At 31.1% G+C, this 15,646-nt stretch overlaps 2 protein-coding genes across 3 annotated transcripts; one reads left to right on the forward strand and one right to left on the reverse strand.

The window, feature by feature from the left end:
* The first annotated feature begins 656 nt into the window (after window positions 1-656).
* On the forward strand, window positions 657-2,162 carry Rpl23 (ribosomal protein L23). The gene is made up of 4 exons (XM_076326057.1): window positions 657-684; window positions 919-1,002; window positions 1,486-1,614; window positions 1,909-2,162. The coding sequence occupies exons 1-4, from the start codon at window positions 672-674 to the stop codon at window positions 2,103-2,105; spliced, it is 423 nt and encodes a 140-aa protein (XP_076182172.1). The 5' UTR covers window positions 657-671; the 3' UTR covers window positions 2,106-2,162.
* Window positions 2,163-4,390: 2,228 nt separating this feature from the next.
* LOC143154345 (rab3 GTPase-activating protein catalytic subunit-like) lies at window positions 4,391-15,407 on the reverse strand. Of its 2 annotated transcripts, XM_076326403.1 has the most exons (8): window positions 10,802-15,407; window positions 8,624-9,842; window positions 8,280-8,501; window positions 8,073-8,194; window positions 7,752-7,965; window positions 6,842-7,679; window positions 5,939-6,086; window positions 4,391-5,160 (listed from the first exon to the last, which is right to left on the reverse strand). In XM_076326403.1, the coding sequence occupies exons 3-5, from the start codon at window positions 8,488-8,490 to the stop codon at window positions 7,960-7,962; spliced, it is 339 nt and encodes a 112-aa protein (XP_076182518.1). In that variant the 5' UTR covers window positions 8,491-8,501; window positions 8,624-9,842; window positions 10,802-15,407; the 3' UTR covers window positions 4,391-5,160; window positions 5,939-6,086; window positions 6,842-7,679; window positions 7,752-7,959. The 2 variants fall into 2 exon arrangements, with proteins under 2 accessions (XP_076182518.1, XP_076182517.1); XM_076326402.1 differs by lacking the exons at window positions 8,073-8,194; window positions 8,280-8,501; window positions 8,624-9,842; window positions 10,802-15,407 and having other exon boundaries at window positions 7,752-7,958.
* Window positions 15,408-15,646: the final 239 nt, after the last annotated feature.

Genomic DNA, 15,646 nt, shown 5'->3' on the forward strand with positions numbered 1-15,646 from the left:
TAAATTTCTGGACTATTTAGTTTTCAATTAGTTACCACAATTCACTATTATTTCGAATCAAAATGTATTAAATTATTTACACATTTTTATATGTGTTTATTAATATTTTCATATAATAGATAAAAAGTTAAAAAGACTTTAAATAATCATATGAAATAGAATATATGGAAGAAAGTTTTTTAAAATTCTTTACTCGAACAAATTTTCTTTCGAAAGGTATATTTTTAATCGACGATCATATGATGCGAAATCATGAATTAAAAAAATATATATTTTATACAACGAATCGTCTTGACAGAAAACTTACTTTTTAATCTTTCTTAAAGTTGTAAAATTGAATATGTTTATCTTTATTGCATATATTTAGTATATTTTTTTTTAAATTATTTAAAATTATTTTTTTAAATATAAATATTTAAACTTAGAATGTATGTAAATAGTATATTAGTAAAAACCCAATATAATTACTATGATTGTATTGTTTATAATCTTATCATTATGAGATATTGTCTTTTGGTCTTATTAAATGCATAAATGGTTGCGATATGATTACTTGAAAAAGAATCGGTTTGAATGTTGCAAGTATTTCCGCGCCGGAAACGTTCAGCATGATCTGCGCGAGAGGTGGTGCGCTGTAAACAGCGGTTTCTTTCTCTTTCAAACACGCCAAGATGTCGAAGAGAGGTAAGTTGGATTTCGCGGTCGTAACGAATCCAAAGAAATCCATCTAAAAATGCACTATCAGTTTAAAGTGAGTTACGCAAATAATGGAAGGATGTTTATAATGTGCAATGTCAGGAATAATTTTGTATTAATAATGGTGCAACTTGAAAAAATTAATGATTATATCAAGGGACAAATACTGCGTAGACGTGTGAGTTGATAACAACAATTAACATGAAATTATTATTGTTTAAGGACGTGGTGGTTCAGCAGGAGCGAAATTTAGGATATCCCTGGGTTTGCCAGTTGGTGCGGTCATCAATTGTGCCGATAATACTGGTAAGTGCTTTAAAAAAAATCATACAAGTATCATATAACCCCAAACACTAGATGTGTTATGGCTGAGAATAACACATGGACAATACGTGTCATTGAGTTGTAAACCATTTTATATGAATTATCTTTGCCTTTAATATACAAAACTAAATTATATGTGAATAGCAGATTCAATATGGTCAATATTTAATATGAAGTATTTGTTACATGAACTTCTGAAAGCGTACTTGAAATAAGAAATAATTTTACTACATATTTAACTTGTTTTAGAATGGAAAGAATTATTAATATATAAAAGATACAGTTACATAAAGTGCAGTTAAGTATATTTTCAAGTTTAGTTATTTCTAAATCATATGACAAAAAATTGTCATACGTGTATATAAATTTTTGAATACTATGTACAATAAAATTGATTTTATTAGATACGCAGGTAAGAAAATATTTATATATGGCGTTTGTGTTACATAACTAATCTTTTTACAGGTGCAAAAAATTTATATGTCATCGCAGTTCAAGGAATCAAAGGCAGATTAAATCGCTTACCAGCTGCAGGATCAGGTGACATGATCGTTGCTACTGTAAAGAAAGGAAAGCCAGAACTTAGAAAAAAGGGTAATCCTTTTTATTTATAAATTTATTTTTTAACTTCAATTATCAGTTCTACAAATGATGTAGTTTGTAGTTGTCTTTCTATATATTTGTTTGTCGTATATATAAACTTACATTACAAAATAGTAATATCTTATCTATGCAATCTGATAAGTATTCAATATTATTTAGAATTTTCATTTTATTTGCATTAAAAGCTTTAAGTAACTGCGTTTTTAAATTCATATTTCTATTTCCATAATTTTGCAATTTAAATGAATTAAGACTTCATAGTAAGGACTTTATTCTCTTTTACAGTTATGCCTGCAGTGGTAATAAGGCAGCGGAAACCATTTCGGAGGAAGGACGGAGTATTTATATACTTTGAAGACAATGCAGGTGTTATAGTGAATAATAAAGGTGAAATGAAAGGATCAGCTATTACAGGACCTGTTGCAAAAGAATGTGCAGATTTGTGGCCCAGGATTGCATCTAACGCTAGCAGTATCGCTTAAAACATACTGTATAAATTTATTGTCCTTCATAAAATATATTTGAGCATTTGTTCAACACTTTTTCTTGTACTTATTTTCATTGTAATGTTCAATCGATCCCCATTAAGTACACTACGATAAATACCATTCTATCAGAATAAAATAAATTACTTATATTTAAAGTTGAAAAGTACATGTGGCGCCATCTACGGCAAAACGCCCAAGTTTGTCGAAAAATAATTCTTTAGCGAAGCGCTAGATGGCGTTGTCTACGGCAAAACGCCCAAGTTTGTCGAGAAATAATTTTTTAGCGAAGCGCTAGATATATTTTTAATAAAAAATATAAATTTCTCTTAAATAAGCAGGAAAAATGATTCACATTGTTGTACGGGTACGATTTAGGCACAATATATTAATTTCTGATTTTTAACTTCCTCCAGAAATTATTTAATTTGTTCAAAAATTAAAAAAATCCGAAAAGGCACATGTGGCGCCATCTACGGCAAAACGCCCAAGTTTGTCGAGAAATAATTCTTTAGCGAAGCGCTAGATGGCGCCATGGTACTGCTGGACCGGGTATTACAATGTAGCTGTCAAAATGTAAATTTTTCATGAAAAATAGGGATATATATTGCGTTTAGAGCTATACGCAGCATGTATGTTATATGTAAGGATCAAATAAAATTTATACATACAATCTTATGCAAAAGATTTTACGTATAAATTTTATTTTGCACTGACATTCTAATAGACATACTATGTACACCTTTAAACGCAATATATATTCCTATTTTTAGGATTAGCAGTACTTATGTCGCCATCTAACGCTTCGCCAAAGAATTATTTCTCGACAAACTTGGGCGTTTTGCCGTAGATGGCGCCACATGTGCCTTTTCGGATTTTTTTAATTTTTGAACAAATTAAATAATTTCTGGAGGAAGTTAAAAATCAGAAATTAATATATTGTGCCTAAATCGTACCCGTACAACAATGTGAATCATTTTTTCTGGTTATTTAAGAGAAATTTATGTTTTTTATTAAAAATATATCTAACGCTTCGCGAAAGAATTATTTCTCGACAAACTTGGGTGTTTTGCCGTAGATGGCACCATCTAGCGCTTCGTTAAAGAATTATTTCTCGACAAACTTGGGCGTTTTGCCGTAGATGGCGCCACATGTGCCTTTTCGGATTTTTTTAATTTTTGAACAAATTAAATAATTTCTGGAGGAAGTTAAAAATCAGAAATTAATATATTGTGCCTAAATCGTACCCGTACAACAATGTGAATCATTTTTCCTGCTTATTTAAGAGCAATTTATATTTTTTATTCCTAACATTGTAATAAGCTTTCTAAATACAATTATTAAAGAATTAGAGTGTAGCTGTAAAGAACTTTTTGTAAAAATGCAGAAATACTATAGACAGACTACACACGTCGGTACTTTTTTAAACATTGACGTTAATTTATAACTATTTAGGATAAAAAAAAATTTATAAATTACATACCACTATATTAGAGAAACTCTTCTATTTTTGAAGCCTAATTAGAACTTGCTAACGTTTTTACTGTTTATGTAATATCTCATTATTGCTGAAAATTCTGGGTTTTTACGAAAACTCGTAGCGATACAGTAATTCGGCTTCCAGTTTTTTATTGGGAGAGTGTGACTCTACAAGGGTCACTTACTGGTTATTAGAAGGTAAAAATCGTGTCAAACATTGTAATTGGTCATTGAATTCGTCTTTTTATTAACTACGAAGTACCATTAAAAAAATATGCAGTGTCATTTAAAAATCTCAAGATTACCTTGATATTTTTATACATATGACAAAAAATTAACAAAGCATTTGTTGAATAAACCATCTCAAATACAATGTACTTTATATGAAATATTTTTTGATCAAATCAATATATAACGAGATATACATTTCAAATAGCAGTTCTTATTTATCATTGTATGATATATATATATATCGTGAACAATGATATGTGAATTTCATTTAACTTGCTAGCAATCTAATCTGTTAGCGCGTTTTATCTAATTCTACAGCGTACGTAAATTATTTTAAAGTATTAAAAAGTATTTGTAAGGTACATAGATAGTATTATCGAGTGGCGAATAAAAGTATGAACATAGACTAAATTTTATTATAATATACTCTATAAACTTCTAAAAAATAGAATTCTTATTTAATAGTTCTGTAAAATTTATCTCTCGAGTCTGAAGTTTAATTATATTGTATGTCACGGAGGCTAAATAGAAGTACAAGGGAAGAAATAAAAAATGTATAAATGCGTTTTTTGAGTAGAACAAAAATATTGATACAGTTGCGATTTATTAATATAAAAGATTACAGACCACGTTCTGAGAAAAAGCAATGTCACTCGATAGAAACTGATCGTTCAAATCCACAACAATACTTTATTACAATATTATGTTTAACAAATAGCTACTTCCAAATGCGCGTAATTACAAAGATGAAATTTTGCACAAGTTGAGTTCGGATAAGTTACAAATACTAATTGTATGTTGCATGGAGTGGTTATCATCACACTTTGCATGACACTTTATATCAGATAAAATTTTATATCAGAGATATGTACACTTACACTAGTCGCAGTAGCCAAAGTAACATCGCTATCACAGACAATTTCACAAAATAGAATTGATAAACTGTGTCGAGAACGTATCTATATCTACAATTATTTATAATTGAAATATCCACGATATTCTAGAAATTCCATACTATGTTTTCACTAAATCGTAGATCATTGATTATATCGTATCACCACGGTAAAGTACGCCCGACGGGTTAAGTAAAACTTATTTATGGAGTAGTTAAGATTTGTAGACGCGGCTGAGATGTTATTCAACCCATTTAATTAAGTTTAATTTTATAAAGTATTGTGAAAATGTGCATTAACTGACTACGCAACTGACACAGTTACCGAAACAGTTGTATTAGGCGACATTCGCATGTTGAAGCTTCCACGGGGTAATCCAATGATATTTTCGGAGCAAATAACCGCCTGACTGCCTGGATGGTTTTTTACCTTAAAATAAGTAATATTACCTGCAAAAGAATATTCGTATAAACATTTTTGTTTACAGAAAAATATTTTATAAATCACAAAGAGCAATAACGTCTTGTTGCAGTTTATAAGGTTCTTATATTAATGGACGATTGCACGTATTGTCCATTATGAAAATATAACATATGAAATGTCTATTTTGTAAATTAAAATAATATTGAGATGCATATTTAACATAAGAAGGTGCCAAACTTGGGCATTATTCAAATAAATTATTTAAAAAATAATCAAAATAATATATTATTTTATTTGACTACATGTCATTTAAAATAACTATGTGATATTTTATTTAAACGGCCATATAATTTTTCATTAGATTAATTTATGACTTTAAATTATGTACTTTAAATAAAGTAATTTTATATTTTATTTGTTATTCAATTAAATGTTTATTCAAACATTTTCTTAAATACTTTCTAATTCTACTGTGCCAACATTGCCAACTGCATCATGAATGTTGATTTTAGATACTGTCTTGCGTATACAAATTCAAGGTACAAATAAGCTATCTAATAAATTGTTTAATACCACTAAGTACATTAAAAAATTATAATTTAAGATTAACGTTTAATAATTTAAAAATTCTTAAATTAAGAAGACATTTAAATCGTTAAACGTTACAGAGATAAATTAGTAATATACCAATTTGATTTACATACAATTGAAGTTAAAGAAATTTTACAAAATGTATGTTCTAATTTGCAGATACTTGATACTATTCCAGGTAAGTAAAAGGAATAACGAAATAAAAAATGTTACCATTAGGTCCATCTACATAAAAAGTAACTGATTCGATATTCTTTGATGGATTATTTATGCGGATATTTGTGTATAGCTCTTGGTTGTTTTCAAGTTTACCAAGCTCGAGGTCCCCAATAAATCCAACTTCATTCTCTGTGTTTGGAACCTATTGCAAAAATAATATTGTAGTCTATTAAAAAAGAAAGTTACTTTCCATAAAGAAGCAATTCTGCATTCTTTTCTTAATCCTTGTACAATATCGATTAAAATTAATTACAATACTTTACGAAGTTAATAAAATACTTTAATTTGAAAAAATTAAATTATACATCTACAATAAGTAGGTCTATTTATTTATCGACAAGAACAAACATTATAAACATTTTTGATCTGTTTCTATAAGTAACATAAAGTATGTTAAAATTAATTGGTGCGAAAATGATGTAATTCAAAATAAGGTATATATTAACTTGTATGTAAAAATATAATGAAAAATTTTTAAATAAAGACTTGTTTTTTTATGGAAGAAAGGACACACATTTGGAAATTTATGCTATTAATATTATGTGAAAAATATTATCATAAGGGAACAAATGCATTATAATTAATGTAAACTCGTCCGAAGCAAAAGACCGAGTCACGTGTGCTATTAGTGATGAAAATTTAAAAACAGTTTTTATTATTCGTTTTCGATTATAATGTTAAAATTTGATTTCCTTTATGATGTAATTTCAATTTATACGTTTATTTCGATTAATATCAGAAATTTGAATAGTGTTATTTAATATTCTGTACACGTTTTTTATATTTATAGTGTTAAGAAGGGAATTAATTATAATGTGTTTATTCTCAAATTTTAGTAAATAAATTTCGATGGAACTCGAAGTTATTTTATCAGTTAAAAGATTTGTAATCGCTCACCGTCTCCCTCGATACTCTGTGCTTATCGTGGAAGTCCAAGGTATTGATCTTATTCTTCGAAATGTCGATCATAAAAGTATCAACCTCGAGCAATGCCAGAGCTACGAAGAGAGCAGCAATAATCGGACGCATCATTTTGTACGGTTTAACTGTATCACTTTGAGAGTGTACTGAGAAGGAGCACGTTTCTTTTATAGGCTGCTCTGTGACATATCTGCAGATTTCGGCTCATTCTTATCTAGTAATAATGAATAAGAATAACAAACAGTATGAGAAATTCGTACACCCGCATTCAATCTCTGTATAGGAGTTCCCCCACTTTTGGCCGTTTAAGATTTTTATTCAATAAATAAAAAGAAAAATATTTTATTCTTTCTATTTTACTGTACTTATAAGTGAACAATATCAGAAATGAAAATAAAGCAACAAAATAATCAACATTATCATAATAGTTAAATTAATGCAAAACTTTGTTGCTTTTGACAATAATATTTCCTCTGATATTGGTCCTTCCACATTTTCATTTTTTTTCATAGTTGCTTTGCTAACAACGTGCGAAATTGTAGGTATTCTAGATTCCGTCAATATATTAAAAACCGAACTCAACGACTGAACATTAGTTACAGCATCTCCAAGAAATTCTACCAGAGTTGATTGATTCTGGTAAAGATGCAAAAAGTCTATCAAATATTCTCCAAGTAAACAAGCTGGCAAAGGAACCATTTTGACTTGCACAGACCACTCAGGAGCTAATTGCAGTTCTAAATCTGTAAAACCTTCACTATCGACTACAACATTTTCTGATAATTCAGGCCATGTAGTAAATAAGTGAAGCTCTCTGAAACAAAGAATTCAATTATTTTACAAATGCAAGTACCTTAATTCTTATTTTCAGAGTACAAAAACTTACGCAATTGAATCAAATGTTACTCCAAATGGAAGTTTTCCAAGTTCAACTACACCTAATGTTTCTCCTTGCATAAAATCAAAATCTGACGGTTCTTGGGTCCACGTACTAGTAGTCCAATCCTTTAATAGATATGAAAACCTTGCAGATACCATCACTGGATCAAGTTTTACCCCACAACCTTTGCTCACTTTTTGTTTAAATAAGGTAATCAAACCTAAAAACAATTCTTATTTGTAAAACAATTGTCATATACCCTATGATAATTTTAATATAACTATTATAATTATTACTAAACTTTAATTTCACAAAGTATGTTCATACCTCAAAAAGGTATTTGCAATGAGGAGGTATTTTTTTTAAATGTACCATGTCAAAGTGAACGTAACTTCCTTTCCCAATACCAGTGCCAGGATACATATTTTGCCATGGTTCTTGTCCTTGCACTAAAGTAGGTATATTGCTAAAAGTATTTGATACATTTCACTATTGCATCAACATTAATGTCAAACAAAGAACTTTTCTAATTACCAATCTGCGTTAGTTGCAGCAATTGTAAAAGAACTAAGCAAAATTCTAAGTTTAGTTTCATCAGTATTTCTAAATGATCTCCATCGATTCTAGCAAAATCATTCAATGAATTTAGTGCAACCTTCTGACATTGTACTTGTTCATCCTTGCTTTCTTCTAAAGAACTATCTTTATCATTGTCCTCTAATTTCAATTTATAGTGCTTCAACATAAATTCTGCATCTGCAATATAAAAAAAGTTTTGTATACGTTTGCTTTTATATGAATGAAACAAAAAGAGCATATGGTTGTATGGAATGTATTTTATTTTTATCTATATAAAGCAGACATATGTATGTACAAACCGGCAAAATAAAGTTTCTCCGTATTCTTTTCCTACTGACATTAATAAAGTCTCCGAATTTTTAAGGACAACCAATTTTTGTGTTGCGTAATTTCCATTTGTACATAATTTCCTTTAAATGCGGTATATACACCTCCCATTCAGAAGCCATCGCAAAATCATGGTGATAGAAGTTGTCAATTTCAACGTTGTTCATTTTTTTTTAACAATGAAATAATTTTAAAAACTTTGTTTATTGAACAAACATTTAACTTGTTCAAGGTTAATTGTTTGATGTTTATTCATTATCCATTTAATTAAAGTTCACCCGTGAAATTATAGAGTGCGATATGTATTATCCGAATTCGTAGGTAAGGTGCATCGGCGTAGGCTCTCAATAAAGCGTAAAATATTCATAAACAGAATAAACTACTTTACGGTTTAGGTATTACCAGTGACTCAATAACTTGTACGCAATAAAAAAATGAACATAATTTAATATGCGTAATAATCGTTAATATTTTGAAAATTATTTATAGTGGAAAGAACTAATTTGTATTTATTAAAAATAATATAAATCCGCTTGTACTCGATTCTATCAAGATGAACCCTATATAATTACAATTTACACAAAAACAAGTCATGTTAGTATTAAAACATGTATAACTTTTGTTTTCTTAGATTACACATTCTCCGAGGAATTATAGCCGTTTGAATTGGTTGAATCATAGGAATCCGATGCAGCTGACTCTGCAGTTTCAGTGTCGCTTTCTTGATTCTGTGTTAAATTTATTATAAAATTAGTTCCAATAATTGGAATATATAACGCAGAAAATGTGACTATTTGGTCTGAGCTAACGACGAGGAACGATTCCAATATTGCTTTCCTATGAAATGGCTCCTCGGAAAAATTTGTAATGTAAGAAAATATAAAAGTTATATTTGTACAGTCTGAGTCTTTTAGGAAGAAAATTAAAGTTACTCAGAAAGAGAAGAAAATATGTGTTAATTGTCGAAATTTGCGTTAATATTTCTAAGATAGCAAAAGATGGAAAACTTTTGCGTTTAAAATAATTAAAAAAAAAATTATTTTTTATTTTTTTCTAAGCATCGTATAAAAATATAGTAATATTTTTACGATAATTTTTAGAATCATTTGTTTAAACAATACTAATATTTTAAAATTAATTTATTTAATGTATCCTGTATCTTCTCTTGTTTACACAGATCTCCGAAAAGACCTGAAAAACAGATTAATTTATATAAATTGTATTTATTGCGTTATATATTTATGTTTTGAGGTTCGAATAATATGTATTTAGTTGTATATTATAAAATAAAAAATAATGTAAAATAATAAAAATAATTGTAGTTGTAGAGAATTTGTAGGAGGTATTACTTGCAATTGATTATTGTTTCTTAAAATTATTATAAAGTTAAAAATATAATTCAATGCAAAAAAAGAAAAAATTACCTTGAAAATTTGTTAAATTAATCTTGTAAATACTACAATTACCTTGTTATTGTACTCATATTCAATTAATAAAAAATGGTGTACTTTTCTTACACGTACGTTTTTTGGACTTCTTTGCTGATTGTACATTTGTCCGCGTACTTATTATTACTATAATGTTTATAAGCAAAACTATTTGGAAAAGAAAGTTTAAAAAAATCTAATCTAATGTAATGAGTTGAATAAAAATATTTGCATGCCATATAGTGGCCAATGTTATTTGCATCAATTATAGCTACGTATTGTTTTTCATTACGATTAAAACATTTATGAGAAATTAAAAGATGCAACAAATGAAAAGGTGCTAAAAGTATTTAATCTCTTTTTATCCGTTTAAATATTAATAAAATAGTGGTATAAAATGGTAATGTAAAAAGATAAAATATGTTTTTGATTCAAGAATCTCTTTTTCATCAAACATACATCTGACAGTGTATTTTATATTAGGGACTTGCTCGAGTAACAACATAAATTAATTATTTAATCGATTTTACTTTACTGTTCTTTTCTTTAAATTCAACACTTGTGATTCTCTGATAGATATATTCCTCTCCTGTTTGAACTTATTACATACCTTAAACTACATAGAGAAACATTTTGTACTTATAATAATGTTACATAATAAACACACTAAAATATTAAAAAACAGATTCTTAGGTGTTTACTTTGGAATGAAAAACATCTTACCTTTCTCATAATGTTGCGATTTTGAAGCAGATTCGTGTGCCTATTTCAACACACGTATGTTACTCTTTATTTTTTTTTAAACAAAAAATTGCATCAACCCAATTTATTAATTTACCCTGCTAAGATTTCATAGCAATATTTGAGTTCTTACAATTTTGTATCTCTTATAGATGCTTTCTTTGGGAAAATCCAGTTTAAATAAAATAAAAAGAATCGCAGAAACTATACATGTTGAAAATAATATTTATTCGCGATAATGTGAATCGCGGCGTTGGAAAAAATAAAATCAATAAATATGTTCTGAGCTACGTTATGTGAATGTATAAATAGAGTTTCTAATAAGCTTCAGAGACTTGGCTAATATCAAATATCATATACAGTTTGAAAAGAATCTAGAAATCATGGATATGTGCTATAACATAGTGCCACACTTCAAACGACAAAGCATTTCTATCAACTGTCATGATCCTAGCAAATAGTTCCAGTGCAAGTTTCTTCTTTTCACTGCCTCGGGTAATTTACTCGAGACAATCCACTACTGTAACATATTAATCATGATACTGAGTGCTCGGTATTGTACACACGATAAATATTTACCGATATACACGTATGTAAGTATGAAAGGTATACTCACATTGGTTGCCAATTAGCACTGGATGTTTTATAGACAAAATTTAATAGGTTATTCCTACTTCAAGGATACACAAAGAATTTGGCTCGTTTAAAGATTTTATCCGGCTTATGTGAAAATTGTAAAACACAAGCTTTCCTCTTTTTTAAATTCCATTCTGTTTCAGTGCTCTGATACATTTACTACATAATACGACCCCAGCAATGGTGCTATAACCAGACCTGGGTAAAATATGCCTGTCAAATAGTAAGTAGGTTATTACAATTTTATTTTTCAGATATTTCAAGTATTTCGAATGTTTCAACATTAAAAAGAAAATATTTTATTCGACACTTTGAAAGTATAAACTAAAATGAAACAGCCTTATTTCGTTATTCGATCATTCGAATAAAATTATATTATTCCGCAAGTTTACACGTTGTATACTTGAAATACTATTTTATTTGCATTCACTATTTAAAATAGTATTTCAAATACTTTTACGTCGATTTTACCCAGCTCAGGCTGTAACGAACCGAAGTGCATTTGAACAGTCACTATTCGAAATTTGATCTATCGATTGTTCCATTAGATTGTTTGCCGCGGTAAAGAGAATCGATCTACGGGGTCGACGTACTGTGTGAAGTTGTCGCCAATAGCTTTCCGGCAAATTATTTTGATTTTCATCTTTAATTATACATACCTCGTCTTAAAATCTCTTTTATCATTTCGTAACGACTAAAGCTGTAATCATTATAATAATCTTCATTTTACCACTTTTTCTGCCTTCGACTATTGGCCCACGGCAAGCACAGTGTTTTTACGCTTAAAAAATTTCCTGCATTTCAGCCCCGTGTTTTATACTATACTTCAAAATCGCCATTCTTTCGTCCCCCATAATATCTTGAAAAATAATACATACGTTCCGCAAGACGATCGCTTGCGTTACTAAAATCCCGAATCGAACGAAAAAAGAAACATCATTTTCAATTCGTTAATTCTTTTTGTCTGGTTAGATTTCATAACACGACAACGGGTAAGATTAGGATCGCACCAGGCATTTTTATCGCAACTGTTTACGAAATCGATGCAACGGAAATGCAACTTAACGTTATTCTTACAAAATTATTTACTATTTCGGGATCAATAGGTTCCAATGTTTGCCCAATGAGATCGTTAACAATCACGAAGAATTGATTCAATCGATCGATTTCCGTTACTAGATTTTCTCTAACGATACTTATCGTACCGTTAATATTTTGTTCTTAGAATCTGTATTGTCAAACGTTCGCTAGATTTGACGATTAATTCGTTAGTTTTATCGTTCTTTTGATATACTTTCTTTTTGTCCACGTTTTTATTTTCGTAATGAAGTTTTCGTTAATAATACGAAGCTACTTATTCCGAGAATCGACGAACGAATAAATAAATCTTCTATAACGTTGCATCGCTGTCACATTTTTCGTGTTGCCTCGCAAGCGTTTACGTTGAAACACACGCCTCGAGCGATCCCAAATTCTTGAACGGTACTCTTCGTATCAACAACATATAAAACATGAACGTGATTGCCTGGTTTGAATTACGAAGAATGAACGTGATACGCATTGTCGCAGATTATAATATATCGTATTACTTGCGACCAGTCTGGCGATTCGTTTACCCTTCCATCGAATCTTCTAAACAGTGACAACGATTACGGTTAAAATGCATCGGTATTTGTGTCGCTTTTGTAAGATGTCACTGTCAGAGATTTCTCGACGAATAATGATACGCTACAATCCGGTTACATGTATTATATCTGCGGTTACGACGCATAATTTCGATAAAATCGAATAATCTCAGTTTAAAACTCGGGAATTCATTCGGTGCGATACTTCATTATTCACGATAAGAATACGCATATACAATTAATCAGCATAATTGGTTTATGTCAGTCGTTATTGAGCAGGACGTTATACTGATCCAACATTGTGCTATACCAGGCATGTCCACGTATGGAACCCCCCTTACACGGCTCGTTCCCCTTCCACACATCGCCGTCGAGACAAAGATATCAACGAAGTCGTGCGTTCCCATTTTTGTTGGACATTGCGCTCATTATCGTATCACGTTAACGAGACAGACTGGAGGAAAGGTGTCTAAGCTCCGGAGCTTAATTTGGACCAGTTTGGACATGCCTGTGCTATACAAACGAATCTGAGAATGAGCAAAATCAAAGGCGTGCGTATACAGCATTAAAGAGATGGTAAAATTTAGTACAACATTTTCACGCAATAGTTGCACTACTGCACGCTTGATCGTTTTCTTTCGCTTCTAGTTGTTTCCTCGTTTATCGCCTCTTCGAGATCTAATCTCCACGATCGAACTAGCAACCTATCGGTGGCGACTTAACGGCAAAAGGTAAAACAGAACGTCGAAGGAATTGATCGGTAACTCGTTCTACGATCCTTCGATAAACAAAATCCACTACCGCGTCCGCAAACATTCGCGCGTGAAATATTGTCATTGTCCACGCGTAAAACGGGGGAAGAAAAGGAACAAAATAAATTCTCGTTCGAACCGCCGTAAAAAATGTACACCCGTTCGATGGAAGATCTCATTTCGATGTGTCGATTTGGCGGGATTCGGCAACCGATACAATAATTAACCGTTAAACAAAGCACGCATGAATAAATGAAAATTTTCTTCTCCTCTTCTTCCTCGTACCTTTTTTTGCTCCTTATTAGTTGCAACATACTTATTTTTTTCATTTTTTCTATTTTTTTTTCGTTTTTCAAGGGTATCGACAAAACTTGCAATACGCTTACTTGGAAATAGATTTCCATTTGTCTTGTTTACTTTATCTTTTTTTTTTTCTTTTTTTTTTTCCCCTCCAACCTATGTACTTCAAATTGAACAATATCCTCTGTCTCGACCGATCAGTGAGCAATACAAGAGATCCCGACTTAAACAAGACCTCGAAAATTCCAAGGGAGAGTAACGTGAGCTTTTTGACTCGTGTAACACTACTTCTCGATCGAAAATTAATCTCTACATGCACCTTTCGTGACAATGAGATTTATAATATCGGCTAATTGTACACTTGGGATCGTCGTTTACGATCTTTGTTCAATTTCATTTCTGCCTTTTATTTTTTTTTCATTTCTTTTCTTTTAACTTCAAGTCAATGTTAACCTTTTAAATGGAAAGGTTCTTTAACATTAACTTGTCGTTTCGTAAACTGAGGATTTGTTTATACACAGGAATCATTGTTGCATTAACGATTTACTTGTCAATTATATTAAGTATAATATTTATAAATTTATTCGCATTGTAGTTCGTTAACAGGCCGTGGCTATACAGGGCCCGCTACATTGATTTTCAAGTTGTGGCGCGCGGTCTTCCAGATACGTTACAGGTGGTGTGTACGTATGTGTGTATATGTGTGTGTGTGTGTATGGTGCGTGGGCATGTGTATAAGCGTGACCGTGAGTGTGTTTTATGTATGCGATCGCATATAAGAAATTGATTCCTTATACCATTTTCGTCGTCTTTTTTTTTCCCCCATTTTGTATCTGTTTTTCTTTTTCGTTTAATATTTGTCAACTACTTTCTACCGTACCGAGCGTTGTTATTTCGTTGCGCTTTCCTTGGTCTTTGCGATGATCGAACTTCAGGCACGGATTATTGAAAAGTCCTACCACCGTCGTAGCGCACGATTGTACTCGTTCGACAAACGTGCAACAATTTGAACGTACCGTGTTTCTCGTATCGATGAACAATACACGACCACCGACTCTCTTTCCCGCTCTTAGACTGTTACGATCGTGACTCTCTCGATCACCAACGTGACGTTGATCGTCACACCGTGGAAAACTCTCCGTCAAGGATACGAGAGACAAGGCTCGTTCGAAACGAGCGATAAGACCTTGAAGTCTCGACTCGGAGCGATTTCGTTCGCGCGTTTTCCTCTCGGCGTTCGATTCGTATCGATCGAATGTTGGTCACGTTATACGAACGTGGTCTATTTATGCATGCCGATATGTTCCTCACCTCGGAAAAGATAGGTGGACCAATAGCCAAGATTGAAGAGGATAAACGTGAGAGGAAAAGCGATACGCGAGATGAAATCGATCCTTGCGCTACCTTTCGTGTCGCAGGACCACCATTTCTGGGGCAGGAGGCCCCAGCAGCACCTCTCGGTACGTGAGAACGGTAATCGTTGCAAATGGCGAAAGCCTTGTGGTGGGATTCGA

Source organism: Ptiloglossa arizonensis, chromosome 14 (assembly GCF_051014685.1).
Source record: "Ptiloglossa arizonensis isolate GNS036 chromosome 14, iyPtiAriz1_principal, whole genome shotgun sequence".
Classification (NCBI taxonomy): domain Eukaryota; kingdom Metazoa; phylum Arthropoda; class Insecta; order Hymenoptera; family Colletidae; genus Ptiloglossa; species Ptiloglossa arizonensis.

What these genes read in the sequence shown, in the direction of transcription:
- LOC143154345 (XM_076326402.1), bottom strand. Translation starts at nt 7,903, where the DNA reads ATGGTATCTGCAAGGTTTTCATATCTATTAAAGGATTGGACTACTAGT. An exon ending in GTAACATTTGATTCAATTGC is followed by an intron (nt 7,680 to 7,751) that starts GTAAGTTTTTGT and finishes TCTTTGTTTCAG; the next exon opens with AGAGCTTCACTTATTTACTA.
- Rpl23 (XM_076326057.1), top strand. An exon ending in CAATTGTGCCGATAATACTG is followed by an intron (nt 1,003 to 1,485) that starts GTAAGTGCTTTA and finishes ATCTTTTTACAG; the next exon opens with GTGCAAAAAATTTATATGTC. An exon ending in GCCAGAACTTAGAAAAAAGG is followed by an intron (nt 1,615 to 1,908) that starts GTAATCCTTTTT and finishes TCTCTTTTACAG; the next exon opens with TTATGCCTGCAGTGGTAATA.